This window comes from Loxodonta africana, chromosome 4 (assembly GCF_030014295.1).
Source record: "Loxodonta africana isolate mLoxAfr1 chromosome 4, mLoxAfr1.hap2, whole genome shotgun sequence".
NCBI lineage: Eukaryota > Metazoa > Chordata > Mammalia > Proboscidea > Elephantidae > Loxodonta > Loxodonta africana.
In genome coordinates this window covers 157,433,744-157,452,236 of record NC_087345.1, presented here as the reverse complement: position 1 = coordinate 157,452,236, position 18,493 = coordinate 157,433,744, and the positions used below count along the sequence as shown (strand labels likewise).

The 18,493-nt window shown below is 39.0% G+C and overlaps 1 protein-coding gene across 1 annotated transcript in view; it reads left to right on the top strand.

The window, feature by feature from the left end:
- The window catches only part of CUBN (cubilin), a gene marked incomplete at its 5' end in the record, with an annotated part of 354,010 nt that overhangs the window by 125,843 nt on the left and 209,674 nt on the right, over nt 1-18,493 (top strand). Inside the window, one exon of the mRNA XM_003410564.3 lies at nt 14,330-14,480. Within this exon, the coding sequence (XP_003410612.3) occupies nt 14,330-14,480 (151 nt within the window). The remainder of the gene's footprint in view (nt 1-14,329; nt 14,481-18,493) is intronic.

Here is an 18,493-nt window from a genome sequence, read left to right as displayed (position 1 = left end):
TATGCTCATTTAACTGACAAGAGAGCTGGAACTCAAATAAGTAACAACACTTTCCTCAAGATTACACTGTTAGGAAGTGGTGGAGTCTAGGTTCAGGCTCAGATCTGTCTAACCAGAGTGTGGACTCTGGAGTTGGCCTGGGTTCAAAGCATGGCTCATCCTCACTAGTGTGTTCTTGGACAAGGAATTTAACCTCTTGCTGCCCTCAGTTTCCTCATGAGTCAAATGGGGACAATAATTGTACCTATTCATAAAGTTGTTAAATGAGATAATTAGCCCGCCCGGCAAATATTGAGTGCTCAAGAAATACTTGTTATTCCCCCACACTCTTTCTGGTGAGAACGTAACTCTGAATTGGCCATTCAAATTTTTCCTCCAACTTTTCAGGACATTGTCTCTCACCCTCATAACCATCTCCACCTCTTAGATGAATGGCTACTCCTTCCTCATGAGATCTGGCTTCCTGCCCCAGGTAGAGCCTTGGGCCTTTTTTGCAGCTCTGACAGTTCAGAGTTTGTTCTCTTCTTCTTCCAATTTACCTGACTCCATTCATACACCTCTCTCTCTCTGTGTCTCTTTTTTCTTTTTAATGAGGTGGCCTTCTGTCCATTTAATTTTAGTGGAATCAGCATATTTTATTCAGCACACATGCGGACGATGCTGTATATAAAAATAATTATTTCTCAATACAAAACACATGCATGCTGTTGACAATTCAACACATCATTCCAGTTGGCTATGAGTGGCACAAACGGTTAAGCTGTTGGCTACCAACGGAAAGGCTGGTGGTTCTAACCCACCTATAGGTCCCTCAGAAGAAAGACCTCGTGATCTGCTTCCAAAAGGTCACAAATATGAAAACCCTATGGAGTGCATTTCTATTCTGAAACACATGGGGTCACCATGAGTTGGAATCAACTTGATGGCAACTGCTTTTTGGTTTTTATGATCATAGGTACATATTTCTAAACCAAAAAACAGAGACATATGGCTAGAGTGATTGCTGTCAATTTTTAGAATGCTTACCTACAGCAAACTTTTAAAAATTGATGTAGGGTGTGGTCCTTTGTACTAAACCATCTGCCTTTGATACCAACACACTCAGCTTTGCTACCTTCTACCCCAGTCCTGAGCTTTTTTTCCTCCTCCTTTCTTCTTTCATTTTCTTCTGTCCCATTCCCCACCCTTTTCTCTGGACAATTGAGATACTCTTTGCTTGGTCTCCAGCTCCCATCTCCACCATCCACTTAGGCCCCCTCTCTTCCCATTTGGTGTTTACAGGATCTCTTCAACCGTAAGAGAGGCTGTGGTGCAGTGGCACATGAATGGAGGTCAGAGTGAGGAAACTTAGGTTTGAGTCCTAGTTTTGCTGTTAGCAGGCTAAGTGACCTTTAATAAGCGACACAACTTCTCTGGGTATCAATGTGCTCACTCATGAAGTGAACTAAGGTTGCTTGGTTTAATTATTTCTAAGGTCCCTTGCAGCTTTTCAATAATATTGATCTTTCTGTTTCTCCACATATCAGTTGGCCATTTGATTTTCTTCTAGTTTTCCTGGACCATTTTTGTCATTTTTTTCATTGACATTTGGACTGTGGAAAATAGGTATTCCCTCTTATACAGCAGTTGCTCTGTTACAATTATTTATTTATTTTAGTTGTACTTTAGATGAAGGTTTACAGAACAGTTAGTACACATATTGTTTTATGACATTGGTTAACAACCCCATGACATGTCAACACTCACTTCTCAACCCTGGGTTCCCTATTACCAGCTTTTCAGTTCCCTCCTGCCTTCTAGTCCTTGCCCCTGGGCTGCTGTGCCCCTTTAGTCTTGTTTTGTTTTATGAGCCTGTCCAATCTTTGGTTGAAGGGTGAACCTCAGGAGTGACTTCACTACTGAGCTGAAAGGGTGTCTAGGGGGCCATACTGTCAAGGTTTCTCCAGTCTCTCTCACGCCAGCAAGTCTGGTCTTTCTGTTTGAGTAAGAATTTTGCCCTATGTTTTTCTCCAGCTCTGTCTGGGACCCTCTGTTGTGATCCTTGTCAGAGCAGTCAGTGGTGGTAGCTGGGCACCATCTAGTTGTACTGGACTCAATATGGTGGAGGCCGTGGTATATGTGGTCCATCAGTCTTTGGACTAATCTTTCCCCTGTATCTTTAGTTTTCTTCATTCTCCATTCATAAATTTCTTGATAGGACTTTGATTCCTCTCCATTTCCTTATAATCTGTCTAAAGGCAATTCTCTACTACCCTTGTAAAAAACATCACATCCTCTCTAATAAGTGAAGTATAATCAGATTTCTACCTGGGAGGAATGTTAGCTTGAGTTTGCAGCACACATCACTGCTGATCACATGATGACATAACAGATTATACCTAGGTCCCAGGAATACTTTCCTCAGTTTCCAAAAGCCTTGGTTTAAAAATAAACTATAGTCCTCTCCAGGGTCTCATTGGAAATAGTTCCAGACACTTCTTTTTTCTGTTGTTCTTGGAGGATTCGCTAGAATTAAAACTGCTTAAGTCAGCTCTACCTGGTAACTACTGTGGGATGCTAATAATAAACAAAGGTTTATTTATTTCTGTAGTGCTCACACACAAAAGAATATCTTAAGGCACTCAGACTACATAGTAGAATGTACAACCTTTCTCAGTAGTCTTTATACCCGTTCAGTATAGCATAGTGGCTAAGAGTAAAGACTCAATTATTTTCCCAGGAAGAGCCCAGCCTGGGTTTAAACATGGGCTCTACCACTTACTAGTCGGGTGACCTTGGGCAAGTTCTGTAACTTCTATATGCCTCACTTTACTCATTTATAGAATGGGGAAAATCAGAGTACCTCCTTCCTTTTGGGAAGGTTAAATGAGTATGTAAAGAGACAAAATAAAGCCTGTCACATAATAAACACTTAGATGAACGTTGTTGTTAGTTGTTGAGTTGATTCTGACTTATGGTGACCCCATTTGGGTAGAGTAGAACTGTTCCATAGGGTTTTCAAGACTAGTTGTTAATAGTTGCACTGTTTCTAGTGAAGTACCTCAGTTAGGTATAGAGAAATCGACAAATAGAGAACATTCAATTCTTTCTTTAGGCCGAGATATAATTAAATCAAAACCAGTTGCTGTTGAGTCAACTCCGATTGATGGCGACCCATTATATGTCAGAGTGTAACTGTGTTCCTTAGGGTTTTCAACGGCTGATTTTTTCAGAAGTAGAGCTCCAGGTCTTTTGGTCAGCAGCTGAGTGAGTTAATTGTTTGGACCACCCAGGGACTCTGAAATATAATTAGTGGCTCATTCTTCAAGACACTTAATTTTCTTTTTGCTTTCTGTGTGATGCTTGCTTTGTTAATGCATTTTCACACTTCTCACAAAGGATAAATGAGAAACCACCATTTTAGTTCATTTATTTTACTAAAAGCTCCGTTAAGAAATGTGATGAAAAAAATAGTGATTCTGTTGACAAACAGGAGTTTGGGCTACCTTAAAATAATGTTTTTATTATTCTCTATCATTACAGAGATAAAAGAAATTTGTAATATCCTTGAATTTAATGATTCTTTTTTTTTTTAAAATAAAGGAAGCAAGATAAATTCTTGAGTAGTTGATGCTTTTCAAAATGTTAAATTACTTAATTTGTGTAAACCTCAGTTTCCAGAACTCTAAAATGGGAATAATAATCCTACCTTCATTATATGGTTATTAGGAATATTTAAATTAGTTAATATATATTAAAAGCTTGGAATAATATTCAGCACAGAGTAAGTGCTAATAAATATTATCTATTATTATTTTAACATAAACGTAAGTTTATGGACTATTTTTGCTCTCTAAAGCATTTTGCAGTAAATGCCATTTGTGATTAATTTGTAGTGTGTTGAAAGCAGAGCCTCCTTCCCCTGGTACCCCAGCTCTCCTACAAAAGCCTGGAGGATCCTATGTGTGAGTGTAAGAAGTGTGGTAGTTAAAATCTCCTTTGCCAGTTGGAGAAATGCAGAGAAACAGAGGGGGTTTTATGTCTTAAAAAGCATCAATGATTCTAATTGTTGGTGCCTCTTAAACACTTCCAGGGCAGTTGAGTCATGTTTCTCAGAACTGTCTGTAAAAGGAAGTTTGCTTCTAGGATGCCTGGCATTTTGCTTAGAATTCAAAGATAAGCCATTATAATTCTGAGGACAACCACATTTCAAAAACATGCATAAAAGGTGACAACGGTATGGGTACCAGACAATTCTATGTCTTGACACCAGATATGAGTCCTGCACTGTACTAAGCATGATCTGGACTCAAAGAAGTTTAAAATGAGGTGTATCATTTGGTTAATTAAACCAAACACTTTGCAGTGTCATTAAACATAATGAGAGGCATTTTATAAGAAATTTAGGCTCAAAAAGTTGCCTGAGTAAAATGTGATTTTTAATCATAAAAATTAGTAGAAGGGATGTTTATCTTAGTGAGATCAGAATCCCATACTCAAAAAGACACGCTGGTCTTTTCTGAGCAGCCTCCACAATGGAGAATTGGAGAATTCTATACTACTGTGTTAATTAGCTGCAGTGAAGGAGGCAAATGTACCAGCCTTCAGAAGGAACTTTGTATATATCTCCATATTCTGTCAAACATGAAGGACAGAATCAAGATGAGTAATAACCAACCCTACAGATAGTTACAAAACTACCCTTAAAAAAAAAAAAACCCTTAAGCCAATAAAAATCCCCTTAGATACACAAAACTTAAAGTCATTCTATCTACACTCCTGATGCCACATCTTCATTCCCTGGTTGTCCTCACCTGGCTCTGTTCCTCAGACAGTGGCCGCAAATGCATATAAGGTCCCTTCCAGCACTGAAAAAACACCAGTATGAATACAAATGCATGGATCAGAATGCTATATTTTAAAAATCAGTAATCATATTATGGATTTTGATTAATTTTGTTGAATTTCTGCTTTCTAAAACGGGACAGCTTTCCAATTGCAACATTTCAGAATTAAGAAAAAAAAAAAAGACATCTTTACCCTTCAGTTTCTACATTTATGATTTATTTAACAGGCTTTCTCTTCCCACTCTCCCTGAATTGTGAAAGAGCCTGAATGACGGTATTCTGTTTCCTTCTAGCTCAGGAGTCTATGACTTCACTTTGTTCTATGAACCAGATTCCTCCCTGCTCCTGAGTTCATCTGTAGCAGATGGTGAGGCACTTAGGAGGGAGAATAATATAAAAAACGTTTTGTGTTTCACTGTAGTGAGACAGTTGGCAAAGGGGAGGCTATTGTTCATTAAATGTTCATGTATACATGGAAGAGTACTCTTGGCTTTCAAAGCATCTCACTTTCCACTAGGGAAGGAATTAGGCACTTATTGTTCGATCAGTGACCATCAATACTTAGGTTTGGAAGAAGTCTTCAGCCCCTGAAACCTGAAGAAATAGTCTCATTAATAATAAAAACCTGGTTACAATAAGAAGGAAGCATTAGGGACAAACTATAGTTTTAAATTAATGCTGGAACAGATTCCTTTATATGAAAAGACTTTAATGGACTACTTTCCATGTATAATCTTGAGATACATAAAAAAAGATTATGGAGATAGCTAGTATAATATTTTTTGTGGGCCAGCTAGCTTATTTGACAACCTAAAAGTGTATGGACTTCTGAGACTGGAACAATTTTCCAGTGCATATCTACACATTGCCACGTCCATAGGTCCCCAAAGATAATGCTTTAAAAATAAATGTATCTGAGCAAAAAGGAATGCATAGTCATTGCAGAAAATTTGGAAAATATAGAAAATATAGAGGAAACAAAAATAATCTAAAATTCCATCACTTAGAGACATCTACTAATAACATTTGGTGGTATTCATTTTCCTGTCCTCTCCCTAGATATTTATTTTCATATTCAAATGCTATCATCCTGTACATACTATTCTTTAACACTATTTTTCACCTAACCACAGCTTGTGAACATTTCTCCATGCTGTTTATTATAGTGCATCATTTTAAACCTTGCACATGCCATCATCACAATAAAACCCCACCCAGTGCCATCACAATAGATTTCACCAATCCCCATTGTGAAACACTTAGAATCTTTTCACATTTTCACTATTATAAACAATGCTGGAGTGAATTATGAGTCGGAATCGACTCCATGGCAGTAGGTTTGGTTTTTGGTTTTTGGTTTTTGGAGTAAACTTCTTGGTAGTTAAATCTTTGTGCACATCCACGATTAGACAATGATATTTTTAAAAAATTAAATCCAGATCAGCCTCTGTAGCTTCTAAAATGAGTAATACATAGAAAGCAGAAATAAAAACATAAGTGTGCTGCTAAGAAATGACAGCAACCGGCCACAAGATAGAAAGGAGACTAGATGGTCAGTGTTTGAGACAGATTCTAGTTCAGAGTGACACAAAATAACTCCGAATGTGGTCTTTAGTTGGTTTCTTGCTCTCATGCAAGGCCAGCAGCATGAGTAATTGTTTAATTTTAGACGGACATTTCATATTTCCTACCCCACCCTGTTGGCATCTGGCAGTGTGCCTTTCCTGTGCCTTGGGAAGATAGATGTGTGCCTCTGTGAATGGCTGTGTGTCTAATGGATGGAACTTAGCCTCCTGAGGCTGGTGGGGAGCAGAGTTGGGTCTACCATCCTCTGCTTAATAGCTGTCCCTTTCAACGTTTGCCTAATTTACCTTCCATAATTTGATTTTGTATTTATCTCCCTGGGCTTTTCTCATCTACAATGAGAGCCCTTTACCCTGTTATCTGACTCTCCTTTGGTGATTTCCATTGTTGTTATAGGAACATTTGAAAAGCCTTTCAAAGTTAAAGCAAGTTGTTAAAATTCCAAGTTTATCCAGGAGATTCATGTGTAAAGTTCAGCAACAGAATTCTTAATAAGTACTCTAATGAGGCAGCTTCCATAGATCCTGTTACAATTGTTCTTGGGGTGGGGAAAATCTGAGAGATGTTCCAAGAATTTACCAATTCCTGCTCCTTGGGGAGCTCCCTGGCTCCGCAGCTAGAGTACAGGGCTGGGCAGGACAGGAAAAGGGGAAAGGCTGCAACAGAAAATAAAAACACATTTCCTTTTATGGCGTAGAGCCACTTTCTTTGCCCATCATCTCTCCCTTATCCACCTCACCTCATCAGGGCAACCCCAACAGACTCTGGTTTTCTAACATTCTCTGTTATCTCCTGCTATGACCCCACTGTTCTCCCTCCACCCCATACAGACACTGTGCTTATGTTCACCCCAAACGTCATGGTGTGATTTGCTTTGAGCACCCCACACGTCAGCGATGTCTGAGTCTCCACACAGAACCAGGTCGTCATAGCGACCCACTACAAGCAATGGCCACCTACTTCCTCACTTGATTCATTTCTTCCGTGTCTAGCCAGACGTGATTTCTGTGAAGTGTTTTTCGTAAGTCAGCTCAAATTCTCTATAGCCATCATATTTCTTTTCTCAAAGAAGTTTTTGGACTGGGTTCTTTGGAAAAATTGTTGGTTCCCATTGCCTCTATCCAAGAGTTAGAATAACATTTGGAGCCCATCTGTATGCCAGGCCTCATAGTAAACCTATTACGTAGCTTATCTCATTTTTTTACAACAACCTTATGAGATAAGCACCATTCTGATGCCGAGTTTATAGATAAGGAGAGGTTCTGTAACTAAGAGAGGTTAAGTAATTTTCACTTCTAAAATTTGCTTAAAATATAATCTTGTGAATGCAGAACCTGACTTTACCACAGAGAATATATTAGGTCCCCATGAGAAAATTATTTTCCTGCTTCCTGTTAAAAATAATCTGATTTCTCAGCCATTCCATGAACTCACTGAGTATAGTTCTCAGAAATTTGATTACCTGGTTTACATTGATTAGAATTTTTGTTCTCTACAAATAGGAGATTTTCTCCTATACCTGGAATTCTCCCTCCCAAGAGATGAATTCTTTTAATTACATATTAAACTCTAAAAGATAAACTTTCCTTTGGAATTTTTACAAGTTTGTCTTAAGAAATAGACCTTCTTTTCCCCCAGAAGTTTCTCTGTATTTATGATATCGTAAAAAAGAAATCCTTGGTTCGGCAGTTCGAATCCACCAGCTGCTCCCTGGAAGCCCTATGGGACAATTCTTCTCTGTCCTGTAAGGTTGCTATGAGTAGGAATCCACTCTACAGCAACTGGGGCTTGGGGGAGGGTTTACTGTGGGCTGCGGAGCCCTGATGGTGCAGAGGTTAAGAGCTCAGCTGCTAACCAAAATGTCAGTAGTTCAAATCCATCAGCTCCTCCTTGGAAACCCCACAGGGCAGTTCTATTCTGTCCTATAGAGGAGTTATGAGTCAGAATTGACTCAACAGAAACGGGTTTAGTTTTCGATGTTTACATGGACTATTTTTTTAAAAAATTCTGAAAATTAATTCTCTAATATAAAAAAAAAAATCTGAATTTTCTTCCTAGAAAACTTCAAGGAAACAAGAAAAACAATATATAGAATAAGATGCCAATCTAAAATAGAAAGGGCTGAGTTTTAGTTCTTTGTCAGTCATTGTGGTTCTAAAATGGGTTTAGAAAAAAGTCAGTCAATATGCACATCCCATTCTCTTATATATATGAGACAATTTAGATGTTCATTCCTTACAGTTATAAATTTTCAAAATCATAAAATAATTTAGAAAGATGCATTCAAAAAAGCACATTCCTACTATTAGAATTATTGTGATTCTTAAAGTTGATGCTTTCTGAGGGAACAGAGTTAGCTACACATTAGCTGAGTGTAGGATATGTTCTTCAAGAATTTGAGTTCCATGATTCTTAAAATTTCTACAAAACCCTTTATCTTACATAAATTGGACTGTCTGTGTCAGTGATTAATCACAGTTTATATGTCTTCAGTTTTGTATCTTCCACTTTGTATGAGTCCTTAATATTTAGGAGCCCACGAATCATTTCATATTGCAATTGGAGTCTGAAGTCAGTAATGGTTTAATAAGCTATGTACGTGCCAAATTATCAAACCCAAGCAAAGGAAGTACACAGAAATTGGTAAATGTGGCTTAGGCAAGAGATTTCCTTCCTCTTTGAGTGTACAAAGAGTAGTTGAGATGATCCTGGGCGGGGTGGGGCTGGGCCTTTCAACCAAAAAAATCCTAAATGGCCTTCTGTAAGAGAATAATTGAAAATACTCTCCATGGTAGGCTTTATAATACACAGATATCCGCATCTGAAGATACATTTAATGGCCCACTTAGAAATATAAACACTATTTTGGTATTTAAAAAAATATAACTCTGAGCATTGTTATACAAATTAGATCTGCATATTCAAAGTGAAAATCTTAATTACTAGTACTTTCCTTTATATGGACTTAATTCGACTTCAAATATTGTTCATATGGAGTAGAACTTTTGGCCCTCTAAAAGCAGGGGAAATCTTACTTTTAGCGGGACCAAACCAGCGTGCTTGCCCATAGTTGCAATGAGTCACAGCTGGAATGTCCTGTGGTTAACAGTCTGCTCTGAAAACAGGATCAGAAGCAGCGTGAACCAACAGATTTCCATGGTAACCAGTATTTGTGTACTTTGAAAAATGACTGTTCCTTTCTGTGTGGTAAATTTAGGCGGGAATGAATTCTAGAGGTGATGTTAACCATTTGTGTGAATATAAACAAAAAACCTGATTTAATAAAATTGGGAGTGGGGGATTTTTGTTTTCCCATCGAGATATTGTTCTGCATTAATAAATTCATTTATTTTTTTGACATTATATTTAGGCATTTTCGTCAGTGCCTATTTGATGTTTATTTCAATGCATCACCCCCTCCCCTCCAGAAGCAAAAAAAACTAAAAAACCAGTTGTCATTTATCAATGCTCACTCCAAACCCACTCCTTTTGCATCCCCCCTGAATTCCATTCACACTGTTATTTAAGATTGCTTGTGGCTAGGACTCAGGGGCTTTCCTTCGATGAAATAATCTTATCCGGAAAGGAAATGAAATCCTCTCTAAATCATGTGAAAATGTCACATCTCTTAGCCTTGTTAAGCTGGGAGGCAAAAATGCTATATAGTTCATAATCTTGTATAGAATCTAAAATATAATTCCTCAAACATTGTTGCCTAGTATTTTGTAAAATCCATAAAGCCTATATGGATACATATTAAATAATTAAAGCTTTTGTCACTAAACAACAAACCAAAGTTAGGAATGAGCCTTTTTTGGGTGGAAGACAATAGAGCATTTGTTTGTTTATATATCTACGCTTGGGAACAGTATGTTCATTTTTTGTATTAATTAATTTTGAACTGAAGTCCCTGAGTGCTGCAAATGGTTAATGCGCTCAGCTGGTGACCAAAAGGTTGGAGGTTTGAGACCACCCAGAGGTGCCTCAGAAGAAAGTCTTGGCGATCTAGTTCTGAAAAATCAGCCACTGAAAACCCTATGGAGCACAGTTCTACTCTGACACATATGGGGTCACCTAACTTAGAACTGACTCAATGGCAACTCGTTTTCTTCTTCTTTTTTTTAATCTTCAACTGGAATCCCTAAACTAGAATGCTAGAATTAATGAAAACTGTGAACCCGAGGTAAACGTTCTACCAAAACAAAAGACTCATTGCCATGGAGTTGATTCTAACACACAACAACCCTATAGGATAGATTAGAACTGCTCCGTGGGGCTTCCGAAGATGTGAATCTTTACAGAAGCAGACTGCCACAATTTCTCCCACAGAGCCGCTGGTAGGTTCAAACTGCAGACCTTTTGGTTCTCAGCCAAGCTCTTTAACCACTGTGTTACCAGAGCCCAAATGTTCTACAGTGGCCCAGTAATTCAGGAGTCCACAGATTGCAACGCTGAGCTCATCGTCCGCCTCCAATTTCACCCCTGCATTAGCTAATGGGAGAGAGATCTGAGGTGAAGGGAGTCTTAGCTTTTGTTACTGTTTCCTCTTTGTTTTTTGTTTTTGTACTTTCTCTCATTTACTACCTCATGTATTCTGTCAAATATCTAGAATATTAGAAACTTGATAATAAATATACACACTCGAAGCAGCAGTGTTAGAAAAAAAGAAGCTGAACTGATAATCCTGAAAAATAAACTCATCTTTATTCATTTGTTTAAAATGCTTAGGCTTAGTCCTAAAGGGTAAGTGATACAATGGTTTTCTGAGCTTCTTCGTTTAAATCTCTGCTGACCCTCCCCCAAGTCTCACAAGAATGTGTGTCTGATGAACAGCCACTTGTTAGAACTCAGTACACAGGCCTAGACTTAAACATATGGATTTATTGTGAGCGCTGCCCCTGGCTTTCAGAATGACCTTGAACAAGGCTCTCCCTACCCCCTCTTTCAGCAGAATGGCCACAAAGTATCCAGAACCTTCACTGACTAAAAAAGTGTGCTGAAATTTAGGACTGTAGGACCCTACTATCTAACCGCAGAGTTCAAGTAATAAAAAAAAAAAAAAAAATAGTGCAGATTAAATCCTACTAAAATAAATACAGCTGTGGAAAAATCATTGCATTCATTCATTGACAAACGTATTAGAAACCTGCCTTGCTTAATAAAATTTATTTATTTTTATTTTTTTTGCTTAAAGTCCTGTGTTAGACAATGAATGGAATTCAAGAGCTAATCTGTGCTTTGAGGGAACACACAGTCACGTAGGGATACAGACATGCACACCTGTAAACATAACACAAATGTATATAATCACTTCCACAAAAGAAGTGCAAATAAAAAGCTGAGGGGTTTCAAAGGAAAACTAATTCATGCCTGGCTATAGAAATTAGCGAAGGGACTATAGGAATATTTCATAAAATTTGGTTATAAAGTTTTACATGCTCATATGAATAAGTTTCAAACAATATTTTATATCACAGTGTTTCAATAAATAAAAATAATTTGGTCAGTGTGTTAGTTACCTACTGCTACCATAACAGAAATACCAAAAGTGGATGGCTTTAACAAAGAAAAATTTATTTTCTCACAGTCTACCAGGCTAAAAGTCCAAATTCAGGGCCTTGGCTCCAGTGGAAGGCTTTCTCTCTCTGCTGGCTCTCTCTGTCAGCCTGGAGGTCTTTGTTCTCAATTTTTCTCTGGTTGGGGAGCTTCTCAGGCACAGGGACCCCAGGTCCGAAGGACTTGCTGTGTTCCTGGTGGTGCTTTCCTGCTGCTATGAGGTCCCCAACTCTCTGCTTGCTTCCCTTTCCTTTTGTCTCTTGAGAGATAAAAGGTGGTGCAGACCTTATCCCAGGGAAACTCCCTTTACCTTGGATCAGGGAGGTGACCTGAGTAAGGGTGGTGTTGCAATCCCACCCTAATCCTCTCAACATAAAATTACAATCACAAAATGGAGGACAGACACACAATACTGGGAATCATGGCCTAACCAAGTTGATACACACATTTTTGGGGGGACTTAATTCAATCCATCAGAGTCAGCTTGTAATTTTTTAAAGCCATATTCAAAATTTATCCACAAATAAATTCAAGCACACACACATGCACTTTGACATACTCTGCAAGAGAATGATCGAGGAAGTCCGTGAGTCTGTTGTCAGACATTTTCCATTTTATTGTGATGAGTAGCTCATTCCAGGGTAAGAGGAACACTGAGCGGATAAAGAGAAAATATAATGGCACTAGTCATGAGGAGGAAACCCTGTTGGCATAGTGATTAAGTGCTACGGCTGCTAACCAAAGGGTCGTCAGTTCGAATCCACCAGGCGCTCCTTGGAAACTATGGGGCAGTTTGACTCTGTCCTATAAGGTCGCTATGAGTTGGAATCGACTCTACGGCACTGGGTTTGGTTTTTTTTGGTTTAGTCATGAGGAAGCTGATCTTTTTGGATTGTTTTCTTTCCCAGGTGAACAGATAGGGTTGAATGGTTTTTGTCCTGGGATTCTTTTTTGTTTGTTTTTAGTTTGGAGATATGTATCTGATGAAATTATTAAATGGGGCCAAAGAAGGGTACACAACAGGATATATAAATACCCCGATGGAAAATGGGGGTGGGGGGAATTCAGCAGAAAAGCTCCTAAAGAAGAAATATAAATGCCCAATAAGCATGTTAAAAAAAAAAAAAACCTTCAATCACAAAGCAACCAATATATCACAAACTAAGATAACAGTAAAAAAAAAAAAATAGTTTTTCACTATCAAATAAGCACCGATTTTAAAAATAATTGCAGTCGCCATTACCAAAAAAAAAAAAAAAAAAAAGATCCACTAAAAGAAACATCTCTGTAAACTGCTGATGGGAGATTAAATTGGTATAAACATTTTGGTAAGAAATTTAATAATGTGTATCAAAAGCCATAAAAGATTTCACTGTTTTATTCATTCCCCATCTAGGGGGAAAAAAAAAAATCAAACAAATGTTTATGTTGACTAAATTTGGAAATACTTTGAATGACCAGCAATAGAATTGTTAATGTTAACTCAGTGTATCAGTGGCGTTTATGCCACCATTAAAATAATTACTAAACTTTCACTTAAAGCACAATAAAAATTATTTAAAAAAAAAATGATGTTTACACAGACTAGTTACTGACATGCTTAGTGACAAACAGGTAAATAAAAATTGAATATCTAGTCCAAGTTTATACACAGGGACACACACATATACCTGTACATCCACATATATATGTAATACTTGTATATACACATATATAAATGAAAAAATATTGTCAAGAAAAAAAGTCTGGTATTAACAAAATGGTAACAGTGGTTATCTTCAGTGGGATTAACCTTTGTATTTTCCTTTTTGTAGCTAACTAAAATGTCTGTTTTTTAACAGTTAATATGTATTTACAGAAAATTACATTGCTTAGAATTGTAATAGCTGCTATTCGCTGCGCATCTCTTCTGCATCAGGCATTTTGGCTAGGCTCTGTCTGTATGGCTTCACCAATACATGCAGCCTTCCCATAAGGTAGGCATTTTTCCTATCAAGCAAACAGAGGCTTACAGATGTGAAAGAGCCTAGCCCAGACAGACTAATAGGTGAAAGTGGCCCATTCTGCCCACCATCTCCCTATCCTGTGCCTGTATTATCCTTTGGAGAGGACTTGCTAGGTCGACATAAAATAGAACAATTATAGTAAGATTTCCAAATTCATTGGGCTTAGGAATTAGATCCATCCCTAAAACATTATGTGATTATCTATATTTAATGTTAAGGCTCCTGTACTCAACCTACCTCAGCAGATTTAACTCTTCAACCAAGGGACAGCTTTTCCTATATGTGTAGACTTTGCTTTTTCCATCTGACAAACAATGTGATATTTTTTTACATTGGGAAGTTTCTTTCTGGTTTCAGCTCTACGATGGATCGCGACGGATGGGGCGCTACTGTGGAACAGATATTCCCCCTCCAGGGAGTACCACGGGGTCCAAGCTTCGTGTGCTGTTCTACACCGATGGGGTTGGTAACCGTGAGAAAGGGTTTCAGATGCAGTGGTTCATTCACGGTAAGCCCTGCACCCATCTCACTTGTATTTGGCAGTTGCTATCTGATCAACAAATTTTCCCTCTCCAGTTCCATACTTGGAAACAATACAATCAACAAATAATGGAACCAGGGTATAATCTGGTGCTAAGCTTTAGAAAGCTTACTTAGACATTAGTAGAACCTGGAGAATTAAATCCTGTTAGGGTTAAGAGAGAAGCCCTGGTGGCATAGTGTTTAAGAGCTAGGGCTGCTAACCAAAAGGTCGGCAGTTTGAATCCACCAGCTGCTGCTTGGACACTCTATGGGACAGTTCTACTCTGTCCTATAGGGTCATTATGAGTCAGAATTGCCTTCACGGCAATGGATTGGGTTTTTTTCCTTGGTTTTAGGGTTAAGAGAGGAAGTGAAGTCAAAATCAACAGGATTTAAATAACTGGCTAAAAAGATGCAGCTGGGAATTGCCTAAGCAAAATGAGGGAACAGAACAAAGTTTCTAGAGAGAAGACCTGTATCTGGGTGTGGCAAGCAAGTTTGCAAGGTGAGATGGGAGTTTTGCAGGTACAGTGGAATAGAATTGGAATTAAAGATGACATTAAATAAAGAATGACAGAGGTAGAGAAAAAATGAGAGTAAATCAGAGAAAGAGCAGGGGAGGGGAAAGGATTGGGCTGAGAGGAGGAGCAGGAGCAGGGAACGTATTCTGAGAGGAGGAGCAGGAGAAGGGAACGTAAGGTAGTGATGCACTAAGGCAGGATAATGTGTGTTGTACCTGCCAAACAGAGGAGGGGTACCTCAGGGCCCTACAAATTGGTGGTTCAGGAAGAACTTAGAGATAGTAATTCCTCTGAAGGAGAAAAGTCATTTTTAATGAGAGGTCTGAGACTTTTATACTTGACGTCATGTGGGCCAGTCTAGGCAGGTGGCCCCAGAGCAGTGGTTCTCAAAGAGGGTTCCCAAACGGCAGCCTCAACATCACCTGGAGCTTATTGGAAATACAAACACTGGGGTCCCATCCCAGAATCAGAAACTCTAATGGTACAGCCAAAAATGTGTGTTTTAAGTAGTTTCATGTGTAACTCTTTAAAGTTTGAGGCCCACTGTCCTAGAGGAACCCAAACCTGAAAAACGTAGTCCTTGTGGATATCACAACAGTAATTTTCAACCAGGATGTTAGAGCTCACTGGTGAGTTTTGGTCAACTTGAAAAACAAGTGAAGTTGCAATACTGTATTATGGCAAGAATTGTACACAGACATCTAAGCTGTGGCCAGGCTGTCAAAGTCCAGGGGGGAGCCCAAGGTGAGCACATGTGAATGTATGTCATGGATGAAAAACCCTCAAGGGTTGTTAACATTATAGCGAGTTGATTATATGAATCCCAGAGCTATATGTAACTGAATAGCCCTATTATACACTCAGGTATTGGACATTCTGAGGTTAAGTCTATGGCAAATGATGAAAAATACATCTGTTCACAAAGTGATCATGAATTGGGGCCTGAGTGTATTTCTGTTAAAGAGTAAGTATGGGATTTTCGGTCAGTGGTGATCCGCAGAGCTATTTATAACTTGAAATGTAGGTTATGAATCCCCAGAGTAAATGAGCTATGATAATTAACCTTGTGAAAGTTTGGGACTTTCCTGTTCATCAAGTGGATGGTCAATTTATTGATTTGTTAAACGAAGGGATTGAACTGATTCATCTCTACAATACAGTCCATTTCTGTTATTCTGGGATTCTGAAACAACGTGATTCTAAGGAAAAGAGAGACAGTTGTGAGAAGACATAGAAGGGCCAGAAAAATCCTGGGAGATGGCCTAGGTTTTCAAGGGCTAGGAGCGTGCCCCAGATCAGTGTGTTTCAGACTTTAATGTACATATGTATCACTTGGGGATCTTGTTAAGATGCAGATTCTGATTCAGTAGGCCTGGGGTGGAGCCTGGGAATCTGCATTTCTAACAAGCTCCCAGGCAATTCTGCTGCTGCTGCTCTGTGGGCCACACTTTGAGGAATAGGCAAGAGTGGATGTGAAGGCTGGAGACATAAAATGGTAGAAAAGACAGGATCCCTAGAGCTAGGAGAAGCCTTCTAAGGTGCTGAAAGGGCACCCTGTACAAACAGCTTGTTTCAATGATAGCTGGGGCCCCTCTAAGAAAGATGCTTATTGCTTCAGAGACCCAATGGGGAGGAAGCTTTCACATGGGACAGAGAGTGGAAATTTAACCAGGAGACCTGGGGCTCAGGAGGTAGGAGAGTAGTATTAAAAGCTCCCTAAGTAATTCTGCTGTGCAGCTACAATTGAGGTTTTTAGGAACAGTAACTTTGCTGGGTATATCTTTCCCCTCAGTGGGCTGCTGCCCCCAACCTCCAGGTGGTTCTAGCTGTACTAGCCCAAGGCCACCTTAAGAAATTTTTTATTTATGGTCATTATTGGCTACATCCCAATTACTGCATTGCTGCATTCTTGCAACCATTCTATGCCTCCTGCCAACAAGTTACACACAACTAAATCCTCTGATGAAATCTCTGAGTTTTTGTTGGGAAAACTTCTTCCTACCAGTTCCCTTTGGAATCTTTTTCTGGGGGAGTCAAAGACACCCTCTGTCTATTCTCTTTTCCTGTTTACTATTTGAAAACTTTCTCCCAATTGCTGAAAACTTACTAAGTTGGAGCCAGAGTTATGCAACACAATTTTGCCAGCTGGGGCCAAAACTGAAACATTTTTAACTCACTGCTGTCCATTATGTCTAAATTAAAGTGAGAAGAACCTTCTAGAACAGGATCTAGTGATTTAGATCTGTGCAAAATGAATCGACTCTGATAAACTAATAGTTAATCAGTGTTATAACTACATAGGGTTTATACTCTGCATCTGATTGTCAGAGAAGAGGGCACCAACAAAGAAGACAAAGATCAGGAAAAAGGTCTTCCATGAGACTGATTCCCCCCATTCCCCAGTTTTTACCCTTTGGAGATAAACTGTAGACATAAGTCATGAGTTTTTCATTCATTTATTCATTCCACAGATGATAAGCCCACTGTGCTTGGGCTGAGGACACAGTGGCCACTCACATCAGACAGGCTTCCTATTCTCATGGAGCTCCCAGGCTGGTGAGGGCAACAGACATGAGGCAAATAATCACACAAATAAAATAAAAAGTGTGATAAATGCTACAAAGAAGAGATACGTTGTGACATGGGGACCCACAATAGAGTGTTTGACCTAGTCAGGAGGTCAGGGCAGTCTTCTGTGAGAATGGGACATTTGAACTAACAACTAAAAATATTTAGGAGTTGACTAGGCAAATGGAAGAAGAAAGAGGATTCCAGATAGTGCAAAAACCCTGTGGTAGGAGGAAATAGGGTGAGTATGAGTAAACCAGCAAGTCTAGAGCAGGGAGCAATGCTGGAGGTGCCTGGAGAGCTAAGCAGAGTCCAGGCCATATGGGTAATAATACATGGTTAAGGTCTGAGACACAGATAGGGACTGCACCCTGTTTTTTTATTGAAATTTATCATATTGCAAACAAATGAGTGTTGAGTAGGATCTTGAACTTGGCAAGTTGTGGGACTCCAATACTTCAACTATTATGAGAAATTACAATTGTAAAGTGTAATAGTTAATAATGTTCTTGAATGTGTGTGTGGGAAGCGTGTGTGTGGATGTGCACGTGTGTGTGTGTGTGTAGCATCAGGAGAAAAAATATTCAAAAATATTGTCTCTGCAGAGCACCCCTAGAGTTCTTCTCAGAATCAAGTGGAAGGACTCTGGACCTCCAGTCCCCTGGCCCCGGAGCTGCTCTTCCTCACCTGGTCAGAGGAAGTGGCATTAAACTCCTACCCTCATTTCATCAGAACCGAATCACATTTCAGGCCCCCTCTTTCTTCCTATTCTTTTCCAAACTGTGTAATAATAAGAGCAGAAGAATTCTGCTGAGAGTTCACAAAACTACGGTGACATCATTTCCTGAGCATTTCTGCTGAAGAAGAATCCCCACATACTTCATTTGGCAAGCCAATTAGTAAATAAACC